The 17,063-nt window shown below is 53.5% G+C and overlaps 1 protein-coding gene across 2 annotated transcripts in view; it reads right to left on the bottom strand.

The window, feature by feature from the left end:
- The window catches only part of Tent4a (terminal nucleotidyltransferase 4A), a 36,491-nt gene extending 23,781 nt beyond the window's left edge, over positions 1-12,710 (bottom strand). For both annotated transcript variants that reach the window (XM_075975723.1, XM_075975724.1), the window contains exon 1: positions 11,872-12,710. In XM_075975723.1, the coding sequence (XP_075831838.1) occupies positions 11,872-12,578 (707 nt within the window). In that variant the 5' untranslated portion in view covers positions 12,579-12,710. The remainder of the gene's footprint in view (positions 1-11,871) is intronic.
- Positions 12,711-17,063: the final 4,353 nt, after the last annotated feature.

Raw genomic sequence — 17,063 nt, 5'->3', positions numbered from 1 at the left:
CTTGCTCTCACTCTGCTCTCCTGGAAGGGGCTTCCTCGTGGAGAGGGGTAACAAATAAACAACACGCTACAAGAAACACAAAATGTGCTGTGTGGCTCAGGATGAGTTGCGAGGGCTCACGTTCCAAGGCGCTGCTGCTGAGGCTGGGGCTGGGAGAAGCAGCAGCAGTCAGACAGGAACAGCAGCCCCAGGCAAGGAAACCCTGCGGGGAGGAGCATCCCTACACCACAGACTGAGTGCAGGAGCCCTGGAGCGGCCTCAGTCCCCAGGGGCTGACTGTAAACAAGAGGCCACCAGGCCTTCTAGGAAGTCCAGGGAGAAGCCAAGAGCACTGAGCCCTGGAAAGCTGAAACAACTCAAAGCCAAGTTCAGGTCCCAAGAAAAAGCTCAGTCTGCACCTCTACCGCCCAATATCTGGGACCTGCAGGGCACAGAATGATCATCCTCAGGGCACAGGCAGACTTTCAGAACGGCAGGTGGACTGGGGATGGGAGCTGCTCCCACAGGATTCACAGCAAGTCAGTATTAAGACGAGCAGTGGAGAAATATGCTGTGCACAGGTAGGGAAAGAGGAATGGTATCATAAAAACAGTCAACCCCGAAGAGGAAAAAATTAAAGACAGACAAAACCACCTCATTGCCAGCTCCACAGAAAAACCAGAAAGAACATATCACTAATGTAGGGGAAAGTCAGGGGTCAAAACAAGGCATCCAAGGATGAACAGACATCAGGTACTGCCACCCCAGGAAGGTAAAGCCAGCAACATGATAGAGCCCCTCCCTACTCTGCAGGGCAACTTCAAGTCTGCAGCACACAGCATGAGTCCAGAAAAGTCTGCCTCACTGGACAGAGGTGTTCTGGACAGGTGAGCAATTAGTATCTATCTTCAGACCAGAGAAGACAAGGTCCTGCCTGGCAGGACAGGTGGTGGCGGCACTGTTCTGAGATGGAAAGCCAGCCAAGCGACCCATCAGGCAGTGCAGCAGCCATAACTTATCCACTCTTCAAAAATGCTCCATCTAGTTCCTATACACAAAAGTACTGGCAGTGGCCGCTGTGCAATACCACCAGGCCACACAGCAGGCAAAAACCAGACACAGGGTCAGAGCATGGTAACCCATAACCCAGCCAGAATACACGGATGCCTCGGGGAAGCAGGGCTGACCCTGCCAAGCTAATGAAAGCAACAGGACAGCAACTTGGAATCTGCACAGAATCCACACAGGTAGTCCTAAGAACAGAGCCTGGGATGCTGGCTCAGTGAGGGCTCAATGAAAGCTAGTAGATGTACCAAATTCACAGCAATGCTGCCTTGTGTACCGTCAGTAGGCGGGAAGACCCAGAAGGTCTCAGTGCACACAGAGAGCAAATCAGTGCCTTGTTTCTTCAGTTTTACATTCTGAGCTTTGGCAGTAGCTCTTAGAAACCTGTGTTTCTATCTGAAACTGCACAGCTCTTACTGAAGCAAGATAAATAATTCACCAAGGTTTAAAAGAAGATGGCTCTAGTGAATCTGCTGTTGATGGCACCAAGTGTCATCTATAGGATCTGAGAGAATGCCATCTATAACACGTTTAAGAAAATGCATCAACTTCACAAATACATAATTATTTTAAAATTGGTGCCAGATATGGTGGCTCAGATTTGTAATTCCAGCGGACTGGAGGCTGAGGCAGGAGAACAGCCCCAAGTTTGAGGTCCACTCTTAAAAAGCAATGACTAAATGAACGGGCATAAATGCTCTGAAGGGCCATCTGTTACCTGGGCAGCGAGGAAGGAGGCCACTCTAGTAGCAGAGCACAGCGCCAGGTCGTGCAGGGATCTGTGGGAAGTTGCATTCAGAGTCCTGCCCTCTAAGCCAGGCAGTCATGGCCACATCTGGCCTCTCTCCAAGGAGCCAGAGCCCAGGACTCACAGGTACTGCTCCTGTCAACCTCACCTCTCTGGCAACCCTAGCTGACGAGTAGGCCCGGGCTGCCCTGACGGCCTGCCCCTACCGGCTGTGCCACTCTGGGTGGACTGCTTCGGTTAGTGCCATGCCTCCTGGGAGCATCCTGAAGGGCAGCAGGTGTAGGTCAGCAGGGCCAGTGACAATTCCTTCTAGCCATCCTGCTTCTGTGTACACACCAGTCTCTGGGGACTGACTCGTGAGGAGACTGGTAGCTACACTCAGAATTCCTTTCTATTTCCCAGACCATGCCAAGCGCCTGTTTCACATTTGGACACCATATCATGGTTGTTTCTCTCTTCTTAAAATGCTGCTTAGATTTAGAGAAGACGCCTGTGACCAAAATACTCTTCTTACACTTCACCATACCTCTTGCCTCTGCATGTCACCAAATCATGCCTCTGGCTCTGCACTCAAATGCTCCCACACCCCCTCTGGGAAGCATATGGACTTGCTAGGCAAGAAGCCTGAGCCCAGTTCTACCATTTCTTAGGTGATTTTTGGACAAGATCTAAGAGTCTCTCCAAACTTTCCCTCATCTCGTTAAAACGAGCTGTTGAGGAGTGCAGGATACCCGGCTTTTCCAGTAGAAGTCAAGTCTGCAAGTCAGCACCTTCCATCGACCCTAAGATATTCTGGGAAGCAAGATCCAGTCCTGAAGTGCTTCCTCTGTCCCCTGCAGTCAAGTACCCATAGAAGAGGAGCCACAGGCAGGGTCTGAACACGCCCATTTTCATTAGGAAAGGGACTCCTCAGAAGAGGAACAGTAACGGTCCCTTATGAACGTATCTTCCGGTTTGCCTAGTGTCTAGTTAAATCCTTAGCCTGGAGGAAGCTAACTCCCTCATCAACAGCACTGACCTGTATGTCCACGTGCAGAGCTCTCTGCCAGACCATGTTAGCCAATCTAGACTGTGTCTGTGTCTGTAAAACACAAGTAATAGTGCCCACAAGTAATTTGTGGTTGTGATCCAGAAAGTCAAAGAAGAAAGTGCAGGGCTCACTAGCCTCCAAGAATGCTGTGCGCAGGAGCTGCTGGGAGATGGGACTGGGAAGCTGAGGCTATCGGTGACCCAGGGTAAAATACCAACAGGCATCACATCTTTCGCATGCTGAACCAGCGGTGCTCCAACCCTCAGAGTCGCTCCATTACACTCTCCGACTCCACGCTGCTCGAGTCATGAAATCATCAGCCTTTCATAAAAGATTTGCACTGGAAACTCAGAAGCATGGATTCTAGTGCTTTCTCCATAGCAACTTGCTGAGCAACACAGTTTTTACTGCTGTTGAGTTTCAATTTATTTCAGCAACTTACTGAATCACACTATTTCAAACGGAACGCAGAGCTGCACAAAGTCAGCACTGTCCAAACACAAGGCCATTTAAATTTTAACTAAAATTAAATAAGGGCTCAGGAGGGTGCTCACTAGAGGAGTATCTGCCTGGCATGCTCAAGGTGCTCAGCTTGATTCCCAACTCCACAAAACAATCAATAAATTAAATTTCAACTCAGTTTTTCACCTTCACTGGCCACCCTCTTAGTGCTGGCTAGCACACACAGCCAGTGCCTATAACCCAGGAGAGACACAGCTGCCGTCCTCTGCCCAGGACCTCAGCCCCTGCTGTGTCTTCCCTACAAACCCACTGAGGAGGGACTAGGAGCCATATCCCGCCACATACACTCTGAGCACCAGATTGAGATCTCATAACCCACTGACCACCAGTTACGCTACAACACACACATCTCATAACCCACTGACCACCAGTTACGCTACAACACACACATCTCATAACCCACCGACCACCAGTTATACCACACATGCACACAACACAGAACAGACTAAGGTGCTGTCTTCAGTTAAAATACAACTGCAGATTTCTGGGGGGTGGGGCTATCCCAGAACTGCCCAGTGTCAACACTGGTCTCAGCTGAGTCTACATCCTCCTTCCCTCCCTAAGATGTGGAACTTTGGGTCTGTAGTTTTGCCTATTTAAAAAAAAGAGGAAGGCTTTTCCTGTTGGCAACACAAAGCCCATTTTGGGTTTCTATTTCCTGAGGGGAGAACAGGGAAGGAGCAGCCCTTCTCACACATGCAGACCAGCTCACAAGCTGACTCCAAGTCTCCGACGGCTATGAGGTAGATGTCACAGGGTCTACTTTTCAGGTGGAGAAGCTGAGCTGGGAATGAGATCCCAGGTGAAACCAAAGGACAGACGCAGCAGGTTCTCAAAGCCAAGTGCATGCTTCCCAATACAGGAAACAAATTCAGGTAAAAACAGTAATAATTCGACTTTGTGTTTCCCTTAACCAACCTCAACATTCCCAGACTAGAACTAGAAGGTTATGCCCACGCTGTCCCTCGGGAAACAAACACTGGCCAAACCCAGAGCTGTGTGAAGCAGCATCTGTGGAAAGGCAAAGGAGTGTCACGACCCACGAGAGAAAGGCGAGCAAGCTCTGGAACAAGGACCCTTGAGATGCTCCCGTCCAGTTGGCCTTGTCAGCTAGGAAAAGATAAGGCTGTGCAGACCCACGTGTCAAGCCTCGATGTAGCCCAGTCTACACTGGCTGCCAGCAAACAGCACAGGTGACTAGGGACACTCAGCAGGTCCCCAGTTAATCTCCAAACTTACTCAAGTTTTGTAACTTTTCTGTTGGTATCGCCTTTTGGATGCGACCTGCGACTCTGCAACTTGCTTTCCATCCTGTGTGCTTGTGAATGTTTTTACCCTGCACTGCAGGTCTTAGCCATGCTTTCCTGCATCAACTAAAACAGTTCAGCAGTTAAATCCACTGCAGAATTCACAGGTGAATCTTTAAAATGCCTAAGACAAAAACTAAAGTTTCCTTCACTTCTGCACACAAAGTCTATTTGTCCTTTGCCTCTTTCTTAGTATGTCTTTGGTGCTGAAAGTACAAGCTAGTGTAGGGGGAGCTAACTCCACAGAGTGCAGGCTGGGGCAGTAGGAGCTAACTCCACAGAGTGCAGGCTGGGGCAGTAGTAGCTAAACTCCACAGAGTGCAGGCTGGGGCAGTAGGAGCTAACTCCACAGAGTGCAGGCTGGGGCAGTAGGAGCTAACTCCACAGAGTGCAGGCTGGGGCAGTAGGAGCTAACTCCACAGAGTGCAGGCTGGGGCAGTAGGAGCTAACTCCACAGAGTGCAGGCTGGGGCAGTAGGAGCTAACTCCACAGAGTGCAGGCTGGGGCAGTAGGAGCTAACTCCACAGAGTGCAGGCTGGGGCAGTAGGAGCTAACTCCACAGAGTGCAGGCTGGGGCAGGGGGAGATAACTCCACAGAGTGCAGGCTGGGGCAGTAGGAGCTAACTCCACAGTGTGCAGGCTGGGGCAGTAGGAGCTAACTCCACAGTGTGCAGGCTGGGGCAGTAGGAGCTAACTCCACAGAGTGCAGGCTGGGGCAGTAGGAGCTAAACTCCACAGAGTGCAGGCTGGGGCAGTAGGAGCTAACTCCACAGAGTGCAGGCTGGGGCAGTAGGAGCTAACTCCACAGAGTGCAGGCTGGGGCAGTAGGAGCTAACTCCACAGAGTGCAGGCTGGGGCAGTAGGAGCTAACTCCACAGAGTGCAGGCTGGGGCAGGGGGAGCTAACTCCACAGAGTGCAGGCTGGGGCAGTAGGAGCTAACTCCACAGTGTGCAGGCTGGGGCAGTAGGAGCTAACTCCACAGAGTGCAGGCTGGGGCAGTAGGAGCTAAACTCCACAGAGTGCAGGCTGGGGCAGTAGGAGCTAACTCCACAGAGTGCAGGCTGGGGCAGTAGGAGCTAACTCCACAGAGTGCAGGCTGGGGCAGTAGGAGCTAACTCCACAGAGTGCAGGCTGGGGCAGTAGGAGCTAACTCCACAGAGTGCAGGCTGGGGCAGGGGGAGCTAACTCCACAGAGTGCAGGCTGGGGCAGTAGGAGCTAACTCCACAGTGTGCAGGCTGGGGCAGGGGGAGCTAACTCCACAGTGTGCAGGCTGGGGACAGGGGGAGCTAACTCCATAAAGTGCAGGCTGGGGCAGGGGGAGCTAACTCCATAAAGTGCAGGCTGGGGGCAGGGGGAGCTAACTCCATAAAGTGCAGGCTGGGGCAGTAGGAGCTAACTCCATAGAGTGCAGGCTGGGGCAGTAGGAGCTAACTCCATAAAGTGCAGGCTGGGGGCAGGGGGAGCTAACTCCATAAAGTGCAGGCTGGGGCAGTAGGAGCTAACTCCATAGTGTGCAGGCTGGGGCAGGGGGAGCTAACTCCACAGTGTGCAGGCTGGGGGCAGGGGGAGCTAACTCCATAGAGTGCAGGCTGGGGCAGTAGGAGCTAACTCCACAGGAACTAAATATGCAGAGGTGGGGTCAGGAAGGGACAAGGAAAGAATTGTGAGGGGTCTTCTTGCTCCTCCAGAACATGGCACATATTCTGAAACTAAGGCCATAGGTGAACCACAATTCCCATCAACCTGGCTTGCAGATCAGGTGTTGCCCACATCTTAAACTAAACAATGACGGGCTACTTTGTAATTATCGAGTGGCAACTTAAGTGGGTCACCAAGACAATGTGACTAATGCAGGACACCTCCTGGCTGGTACTTTTCAGATACAGTTTCTGTGCAGTCGCATGGTTCTTCTGTAAACTTTTTTAAAATAAGAAACTAAAGAATGATCCTTCTGCAAAAGGCACAGAGGCCACACTGCTCGTGTCATCTCCTAGGAGTAAGGATCAAGCCAGAGGACAGGACTGGCAATATGCAAGAGTCGTTGCAATGGGCTGATGTCCAAGCCAAGGACAGAGTGGGAAAAGACAACCATGGCCTCCTCTTCCCACAGCAGTGCTGTCTCCTCACTAAACAATGCCTATGTGTGGCAGTCAGTGCCCAATCACCGAACCTGTGGTTCTTAGGAAACAGGGTGTCTGGATGGGTCTACCCAGTCATGTGAGCCCTTGCAAGAAAGGGGTCTTCTCTAACTGGCAGGAGACATCAGGGTTAAGGCATCTTGTGGGCTTTAAGATGGAAGGGAGCTCCTAGAAAAGGAGAGAGCCTAAGTGCCACAAGGGCAGGAATGGGCTTCTGAGTATGCCCTAGGGACACACGCCACCTGATACTTAGACCCCCGCCTTGTAAGAGCTGAGTGGAAAGCCCACCCAACCTATCCCAATGTGACTCAAAGACTGTGCCCAGTGAGACAACCGTTCACAGCACTTTGCTACCAGACCACAGAAAAGAGGGGTAGTCAGTGTACACGCCAGGTGGGGAGAAGACATGGCTGCCCCACTGGGCCACGCTCACACAGAGCATCACCTGCTTGCCTCTGCGGCAGGCTGCACCTCCTGGGCAGTCTTCTGGGGTTAGTGTGCCATCCAGCTGTGCTTAAAGGAAAAGCAACACTGACAGGCTGGCCAGTTCTGGACCTGGCCTCAGGGCAGCAACACAAGTCCAGGGCAAGCTGTAGGGGTGGCTCCCAGGAAGGTGATCATCCTGCAGCTTCAACTCTGGCTGCACCATCAAATTAACTGTGTCAACTTGATCATCTTGGATAACTTTCTAAGTACAGCTCTTTTCCTGCACAACCTGAAGATCTGACCCAACCACCTCACCAAGGCGCAACCTCTTTCTCCAAGGGACACTGGTACCCCTGCTCCCAAAGGCCACTTTTGTGTGAATTTTTTTAAAGATGACACCTAAAAGCTCACATTTGTGATCAAAACTATCCAAGACACTGAAGCACAAGCCTTAAAATTATGTATTTTTTTCTTTTAAACATCTACTTAAGGAGCTAGATGGACAGCCCACCAGTTAAGAGCACTCGCTCCTCTTCCAGAGAACCCAGGTTGTCCCAACAGCCACATCTGTTTGTTCACAATTGCTTCTAACTACAGGTCCAGGGAAACCCAGTGAAAGCGGACATGTGGATGCTCACACACACACGATGCACAAAAACTCACAAAGATACATACACAAAAATCAAAACTAAAAATATATAACAAGATAAATATTATAAAGTTTACTTAAAAATACTTTAAGTTGTAAGCATGCTGTTTCTAGTGAAAACAGCGCTGTTTTTCATCCAAAGACCATGGGAGCAAGACCCCAGGACCCCACCTTCTACAGCATGGGCACTAAGCCACTTCTGTTTAAAAATCGCTCACGGCTTCCGGTTTTATTTTTGTCTCCCTCTCCCTTCTATTCCTTTTCTCCTTGATGTTAGAAACCAAACACAGAGCCTCCCCAACCATAAGGCCTCTCATTTTTCCAAAGGACCGTGCCAGCTTGTTTAATATTCTTGTCCAAAAAAATATACTGGCCTTGTCCTGAGTAGCCCTGACAAGCCATGGTGCGCTAGAGAGGCAAGTGGCTCAGCAGTTCTCCAGGACTCCCCTCAGCCACCCTAGCAGCCATGTGGAGACTGGCTGTGGGAACACGGACAACAGCGAGGCCACTAAGCTGGACAAGTTTTGCACAGGAGCTAATGTGGTCAGCATGACCATTCTCACCTCCCTCTCCAACCCAAGGCAGATCTCTGCACAAGAAATCCATAAAGCATGTCCACTTGTGCCACCGTCACCTGCAGAGGGAGTGCTCCCAACCTTCCAGGCATCAGCATCCCCACCCCCAAGCTCCCAGAAAGACAGGGACAGGACGAAGGCAAAGGCGACAAGAGTGACTGCACCTGTGCTCCACAGTACACCCCGCTGGCCCTCACCTGCCTTCTTTCCAGGCCCGCTAATTCTGTCAAGCGGGCAGGAACCATGCAGGACGAGAAGGAACCTGGTTGCTCCATCAAGCTGACTCCCTCCCAAGAGTACAGCAAAAAAAGCATGCATGGAGCCCTGTGAGCATCACCAACCACAACCGCGCTGTAACTGCTGATCTGGAGGCTTCTCGGGCTCAACACAGACAATGGGTTCCCATCACCGAGTGCAGAGCACATTGAAAGACTAACCATGGTGAGGAGAGCTTCAAAGAAGCTGCACATGGCTGCTGTCACTGCAGGCACACCTGGAACGACACAACCTTCACAGAGTCAACTCAGGTCATGGGGCTGCAGGGGTATGCAAAGGCCTTCCATGTCCAACTGCACTCCTGCTGGAAGACATCTGTGAGGATTTGACTAAATGCATGAGGACCACACTCCCATTCCACTTAGAGGGCTTTGCTTTACCTTTAATCTGAGGCAACTTCTAAAGTCATTGAGGCTGACCATGGCAAAGGAATAAAACTGTGGGTCAGAGGTGAGCACTCAGAAGGCAAAGCAGGTTAAAAAGGGAAAGAGAGGACCCAGAGAGCCCATCCACACTCGCCTCCATCGCTAGGAGAAAGAGAGGACCCAGAGAGCCCATCCACACTCACCTCCATCACTAGGAGAAAGAGAGGACCCAGAGAGCCCATCCACACTCGCCTCCATCGTTAGGAGAGATCATGCAGAGGGCATGTCTGACATTACGTATACCATGTCCTAAACAAAGGTCTCACAGTTCAACTTAAACCTGTGCCCGGAGCAGTTCGTACACCGGGATCCACCTTCTCTACTCCCCAAGCTCATGCACTAAGCCGTCCTCTTTCTTCATCCAGCTCGAGGTGGAAAGCAGTCTAGCAGTCCCACGAACCCAGGCCAGCAAGTTGTTTCCAAGGGCAGACTCCTCCCAGAGCTGGGGGATGTCACAGGTGCCTTGTGTCCACCAGCCGGAGAAGCAGCTGGGGTCAGCAAAAGCTGCAGACTCTCATCCACCGTGAAAGCGCTCATCCTCCTTTCTGGAGGTCTGCAGAGTCTCCTCGGGAAGGCACACCCCAAGATTAGAAAGAACACTACTCGGCAGCCCCTCACCAACCGTTAATTGGGCCATACTTCAGCTAGCACTTGACCTTAGTTGTGTCTCTTGCTAAGCACAAAGACTTGGTGCTGACCCACACATCACTCTAGACAAGCTGGTGGATGAGACAAGATTCAGGAAGTCTCTTTCACGCCATCCCAAGGTCGGTTCACATACGACCAAGCAGCCACATGGAAGCAGTCACTGGGGCCCCCTTTACTCCTAACACACAGGCTCAGCTCTACTGCTGCCCACAGGAGGAACCTGACAGAGGTACCCTGCCCTCCCAGGCAGGTCAGGCTAGCTAGACAGCTCCTCCTCCAGGATTCAGCACCCAACAAAGTCAGGACACATGCACCTGAAACAGACAAGGAGTCACGAGGCACAGGAAAGAGATGTGGTTAGCATCTCCTGGTCCAGGGAGGACCAAGGCGAACCTCTTAGCTGGTTCAGAGTCCTCTTAAGACCCCTATACCATAGTGACCAACTGAGGCAGAGTCCAGGGAGACGGAGTAACAGAGCCAAAGCACCACCAAGTTCAGGCCTTCATCTCTCTTGGAGATGGGGGCCAGTGGGGGAGGGGAGGGCATGGGGTGATGGTCTTCTTGGAGTTGAGAGCTGGCAGCACCTCATCCCACTGAGAATACTGACCAGTGACACATCCAGACCACAGTTACAGAAGACAGCAGGCTAGGACTGCTCAGGCAGTCTCCACCAGGGATGATTCCAATGTGCTTGAGGTATGAAGAGACACACAGGTCCAGGGGACAGCATCTGGTCAATGACTGAACTTGAGAGAAAGGTTGACAGGAGCCAAGAATAAACACCTACGTAGCAATATACACCAGTATACCAGGAAGGGGCACTCAAAGGAGGGACCAGGTCTGGGGATCTGTAAGACTACACATGTCACCCAGTTCAACTCCACCCCAGACTTGAAAAACACCTGGCCCATCCAGAAGAACATACAGAGGCCTACCAGCTTACAAACCACCACGTAGGTCACTTCAAGAGCCACGGCTATCGCTGAGGAACAGACAATGCTGCTGGTGCTTAAGAAGCACATAAGCAGAAGTGTCGGGGGTCAAGCCATCTTCCAGGAAAAACACCATTTCCATGACAGTTATGTAACAGTCTAGAAACCTCCCTCAGGTTCACGCCACACACACAATCTGGTCCCTGACACCTGCCTCAGAAAGTTCTACAAGCCAGCACTGTGGAGAGAGGGCAGAGGAAACCAGACGACTCCTGGTCTGGAGTGCATGCTATACCAGGTGAAACAAGTTGCAGGGTGGGCAACTGTTACAATGTAACACACGCTCATTAAAGAGTATCAGTGTTCCCACACACCTCAAACCACAAACGGCCCCCTAAGCAGTTACCTCAAAGGAGTCTCAGGGCCTAGCAATCATTCGGGCAGATCTGGCTCCCTGAGAAGGCCTGGGGTTGAGGGGGTAAGGGTGGGGACTCCATGCCTTTTAGATCTGCAGGAACTGAGGCAAGCCACACTCACCAGCCTTGAAACGCACAAAGTATACAAGAATATTTTGTTCTAGACTCAGAAATGCCAATGGGTTGAATGAATAGCTTTATAAGAGCAGCCTCACCTGGGGCAATTCCAAACCAGCACCCCCTGCCTTTCTGTCACTGGGGACACTAAACCCTAATGGTCCTCTGGGACGTGTGGAAAATTTTTAAATGAAAATGACACCTTCCTGTGAGTACACAAGGAAAAAAAAAATCTGAGAGCTTTTAAGCAGCTTTTTAGACTCCCCAGGTGATGCTTTCTGTTAATGTCTGCCCAGAATTAACACGTAGCTCGTAACCTCAGCACACACAACACCCCACTTCTAAAAAGAAAAAGAAAGAAATGGAAGAAACACATCACCTTCAACTTGACTACACCAAAATCTAAAATACACGATTTAACTCACAGGAAAGAACGAGCTCCCCAGCAAGCTCCCCTGACTTCCCTGCCCCGGAGGGGAGGAAGCCAAGAATGGTTTCCCCGACCCGGGGCCGCCATCCCGAACTGTCAATCCCCGGCCCGGTAGGTCTGGTCCTAACGGAGTTTTTAAAGTGCCCGCGTCCTCGGCGGCCCAGCGGGTCGGACGGGTGCACTCACCCCTGGATGCCCGGGCTGTACGCACGGCTCTTCCACGGAGTGCCGGGCCTCGCCGCCTGGGCCCCGGGGCCGCCCCCTCCGCTCAGCGTGGCCGCGCGGCTGCCCGACAGCAGGTAGTTGAGGCCGTACGTGCTAGCCTTGTTCTCGCGTTTCCGCCGGCCCGGGTGAAACTGGTGCTGCGGCGGCGAGCCAGCGGGCGTGGGGCCGCGTGGGCCGGGGTGAGCGTGGGCCGCGCCGTCGGCGAAGCTGAAGAAGGTGCGGCCGGCGCTCGCGCGGCTGAGCGAGGTGCTGCCGGAGGACGACGACGACGAGCAGCCGGGGCTCTCGGTGCCCGACTCGGCGTTGGAAGACGACGAAGACGACGACGACAGCGACGGGGACTTGTGCAGGCGCCGCGCGCCGTCTGCCGCGGGCCCGAGAGCCGTCAGCAAAGCCGGGGGCAGCGCGGAGGGGCCGGGCGCAGGCGGTGGAGGCGACGCGGCGGGCGCCGGCCCCGGGCCTCCCGCGGTGGTGGCTGCCGCTGCCGCCGCGCGTCCCGCAGCCCCGGGCGCGGCCGCCGTGTCCAGAGCCGGCGAATTGAGGCAGAAGTAGGACGCGAAGCCGGAGCCGCCGCGGCCCACGCCCTGCGAGGTCTCCCAGATCTGCATCCACAGGGCATTGGCCGGCCCCTTCTGCTCGGGCTGGATCCAGGCCACGCGCGGATCCATCCACGCGCCGCCCCCGCGGGGCCCGCGCCGCCCGCCGCGCCCCGCCCCGCCCCCGCCGCGCCCCGGGCCGGCCGCGCGGACGGACGGACGGAGACGGACCGAGACGGACGGACGGACGGGCCTGAGGCGCGCGGCTCCGGTGCGCGCGCGGGTGGGCGGGCGCGGGCGGCGCTCGGTGGGGCGCGCGGCGCGGCTGCGGTCCGGGCGGCTCAGGAGGCGCGGGGAGGGCGAGGGGGCCGTGGCGGCGGCGGCGTTGCGTGCGGGCGGCGGGGAGAGGCCATCGGAGGGGCGGCGACCGGCCGAGGGGGCGGGCCCAGAGCGCCGGGCCGTCAGTCCGTCACGGGGCTCCTGCGGCGCGGCGGCAGAAAGACGCCCTCGGCGGCGGTCGGGCGCGGGGAGGGACGGGGGCCGCCGCCTCCGCTCCAATGAGGGGCGGGGAGGCGGCGCGGCGGGGGCGGCGGGGCGGAGGCGCGGCCTCCCTGGCGGGCCGCGGCGCAGTGCGCACGCGCGGGGATTTCAAATCCTCACTAGACAGCGCCGCCTTGGTTACCGCGCCTGCGCCCTGGGAGGCGGCGGCCAGGAGACGGCGGCGAGGGCGTCTGCAGACCAGACAGACAGGGCGGGGCCGGAGGGGGCGGGGCGCGGGCCGCCGCGCCGCGCGTGCGCAGAGGCCTCGGGAGGCCGGGTGGAAGTTTCCGCGGTGGCTGGCGTGCTGCGGTTGCCGGTCCCGGCTGGCCGGGAAAACGAAACTGCTGCGACTGCGCCGGGCGAGGTTTGCGGGGTTAGCCGCCGCCCTCTCCTCTCCCGTCCTGTGCGGTCAAGTGACCCAGTAGAGCCTTGACCCGCGTGGCCCACCGCAGCCCCCAGCGCCCCGCCGGGACGCGTGGGTTGGGATGCGCCACGGGCCACGCGGCCGGTGAAGTCGGAAGCAGTTGCAGCGTCCTGCGAGTTTTATGTGCAGGGCGAGCCTGGGCAGGAGGGCAGGTGCCCGGTAGATGCAGCCTCTCTGCTCGGGCTGCGCTTGGCCCCGCTGCACCCGGGCTCCGCTATTTGTGAGCCTAAGGGAGCGGCTCCGCTCCCGGTCTGTACCACGGAGGGGCAAATCGATCTGAGTGCTTGGCGCTTCTAAGGCTGCACCAACGTGGACAGGGCCATCGTGTGGACTTAGTTCCTTTGGTCGAGGGCGTAAATACGAATAAATGTTTCGTCTCTGGCGTTTTCTGACCACCTGTCCATGTGGCGATCACCGCCAGTGCTGAGAGAGAGCCTGCGTTAAGCTTTGTACAGCGGTGCATGTCTCTATTTCCAGCACTTAGGAGGCCAAGGCAGGAGGATTGCAAACAGTACAAGCCAGTCTAAATCAAAGAAGCCCTGTCCCAAAGAGATGGGGTGTGTTGTGTTGAATACTACAGGAAAGAAAAAAAAACAGTCCTTAGTTTGGAATTCAACTTTAATGGATCAGGGAAAATACTTCGAGACCTTGCCCTCTTCGCCTTCCATTCCTCTGCTCTATTGGCTGCCAGGCGCATCCGAAACCAAACCATTACCTTTCCTCTTCTTGGTCCTTTCAATCACCTCTACCTTCGGTCGGTCTGTTTCCAGCATTCATTCCATTCTTGCCCCCTTTAGCTTTTACCCACACAGCAGGTGGTTCTTTAAGGGATTTGTGTGCTTTTATGTCCATACATGTATGCATACATATTTAAGTTGTTACTTTTAAGAAATCAGATCATCTACATCCTCAAAATTGTACGGGGGCTTGCTCTTTCGATGCTCACCTTCTAGACTCTGTGTTGTCATTTTTCCCTCTCCACAGCTATCTCTTAACCTCGCTTGCACAGGGTGGGGCACACTCCTGCCCCGGAGCTTTCACGCTGGCTCTTACAGCTTCTTGGCATGGTCTTCTCCAGACATACATGATTCCTTCTTCCCTTTTCATTTTCATGACTTCCAAGTGGTTGCAGACCTTGTCCTCAACTTCCCCATTCCTTTCCCTGATTGACTAAGACAAGTTTGTTCCTTCCCCATTCTGGAGACTGGGAAATCTAGCATCAAAATGTCAGTAGGCTCTGTTGTCTCAGAAGGTTGTACAGCAAAAACCAGCCGCTGCTTCCCGCTTTCCTCTAAGTGACTGCTCTTCTTGGCAGTCCTGGGCACTGCTCGCCTGGCCACAGCACTATCCTGTCTCCACCACTGCAGGACACTTTCCCTGCGTCCGTGTCTTTTCCTAGGGCACCAGTCATGTTGGATTGGGCTCACCCTAACAGCATCAGCATAACCTGAGAACATTTATAAAATCTGTCTCCTTATAAATCCATTCAGGTGCCCAGGATGGCTTCAACACCTTTTGATTCTACCCACTACACCATCTGATACATAGTTTCACTGTGCTACTGTCCTAGAGCTGACATCCATCAGAATGACAGGTCCCTAGGGAGAGGAAGGCTCCTCCTCTGCTGGATGTCAGCTCTAGGACAGTAGCACAGAGAGAGTCCTCCCATGAGTGCTAGCCAAATGGCAAAGGGCATGAGAGCACTGACTGCAGACTCCTAGCCAGCTCCCGGGGTCTGTCATTCATGCTACCATTATTTTCTCCTTACAGTGCTTTACTGTGGGTTTTTTTTTCATAAAGTGCCATGCTCTTTACAGTTGCCTTTAGCTGCACCCCCCTATCAATCAGCCACCAGACAAGTTTTGTACTTAGAACAAAGGTTTTGATCACAAACATTTTATGTAAAATAGAAGCCTTATCTTTTTTCCGAGACTTACTTATTTTTATTGTATGTGTATAAATGTTTGCCTACATGTATTGTAAGTGCACTGCATGTGTGCCTGGTGCCTACAGAAGCCAAAGAGGAGTGTCAGATGCCCTAGAACTGGAGCTCCATGTGGGCAATGGGAACTGAACCTAAGTCCTCTACAGGGCAGCAGGTGCTGTTCACTGCTGAGCCATCTCTCCAGCCACAGAAGCCATGTATTCCTTGATGCTGAGAGGAAAACTCATTCTCAGAAACCCTGGGCACGAAGATCATTCTTCTCATCAGTTTCCATGAAGGAAAAAAAAACAGCACTTTCCCTTTGGGGCTCGAAGGGCTCCCACAGTCAGGTCTGAAAATGTAGACCCGAGTTTCCAGGCTCCGTGATGTATCAGCAACTGGTAGGTAGGGGCTGAGACGGCCAAAGGTGGGCTTTCCCAGAGGGTCACATTCATGCACCTGACATTTGGCTGGCAGGCAATGGGGGCACCAAGGCTGACAACCTCATGTGTTTCCTCATGCCACAAGATGTCACTGCTTGTTCTTAGTGTGGCTAAGCAGGGCCAGAAGGAAGCAGATGTGCACAAGCTTTGAGCCGGCGTGTCATCAACATGCCGTGAGCCCAAGTGACAGATGTGACCTTAACACAAACATGGGTCTCTCCGTCTTAACGGATGATGCTGCAATCACACACATGGTATGTGGATACAGGACAGCTAATAATGGGAGCCCCGCTGTCTCCCCATGTGTCTGTGTCTTCTCTTATTTATTACTTTTTAAAGATTCATTTATTAGTTATTTGTAAGTGGTCCGTGTACCTGTGTGCTCATGCATGCATGCAGATGTCTGAGGAGGCCAGAAGAAGATGTTGCATATCCTGGAACTAGAGTTACAGAGATGCTGTGCCACCCAGTGTGGAGGCTGGGCACCTAACCCAAGTCCTCTACAAGGGCAGGAAATACTCTTAACCACTGAGCCATCTCTCCACCCCACCCCACCCCCACCTTCTTACAAGCACGCAAATCGTCGGAGTTAGGGCCCATGTTGAATCCAGGGTGATCTCATCTCACAAACCCTAACCAATTATATCTATAACTATTTCCAAGCAAGGTCATGGGCGGAGGTTCTGAGAGTAAATTTTGAGAGGACTCTCTCCAGCACTCTACAGAGGCTTAGACCTGGAGGCAGGTTCCTTTGCTCCAACTGTAAGAAGCCCTGAGATAGCAGACCAGTGGTGGGGTGACGCAGCACCCTAGCCTGCACAAGCTGGCCGTGCCTGTGAGCCCAGACCTTTGCTGAGGGCTGTCCCGACCCAGCCCTCGTGTTCCTACTGAGGACGTGAAGGGAGTAAAGGGCAGTGTCTACTGCATTTGACCCCTTTGGTGAGAACAGCAATCATTTTCCAAGAAAACCTCTCTACGTTTTTTCCTTAAATTGTATTGATGAACTGACCATAATTATAGCCACTTTCAACTGCCAGAGAGGCTAAGAAACGAGACAAGAAACCAATAGAGTCATGGCTTGTACTGGGCATGAGTAGGGGACAAAGGACAGAAGGGGGGGATCTGCTACAAAGGGGAGACCAGTTAGGGGAGGGGACCACAAAGCCAATGGATGTAAGTCTAAAAGCCAGTTTTGACTTCTTCGGGTCATCCTTAGAATAACTCCAGCAGGAGAATGCAGCCCTCTGATTTCAGGGCCCTTGGTGACATGGCTTTCTCCCCAGCTC

Source organism: Microtus pennsylvanicus, chromosome 6 (genome assembly GCF_037038515.1).
Source record: "Microtus pennsylvanicus isolate mMicPen1 chromosome 6, mMicPen1.hap1, whole genome shotgun sequence".
Classification (NCBI taxonomy): Eukaryota; Metazoa; Chordata; class Mammalia; order Rodentia; family Cricetidae; genus Microtus; species Microtus pennsylvanicus.
Note: the sequence above shows the minus strand (reverse complement) of the source record. Positions and strands in the feature narration are given on the sequence as shown.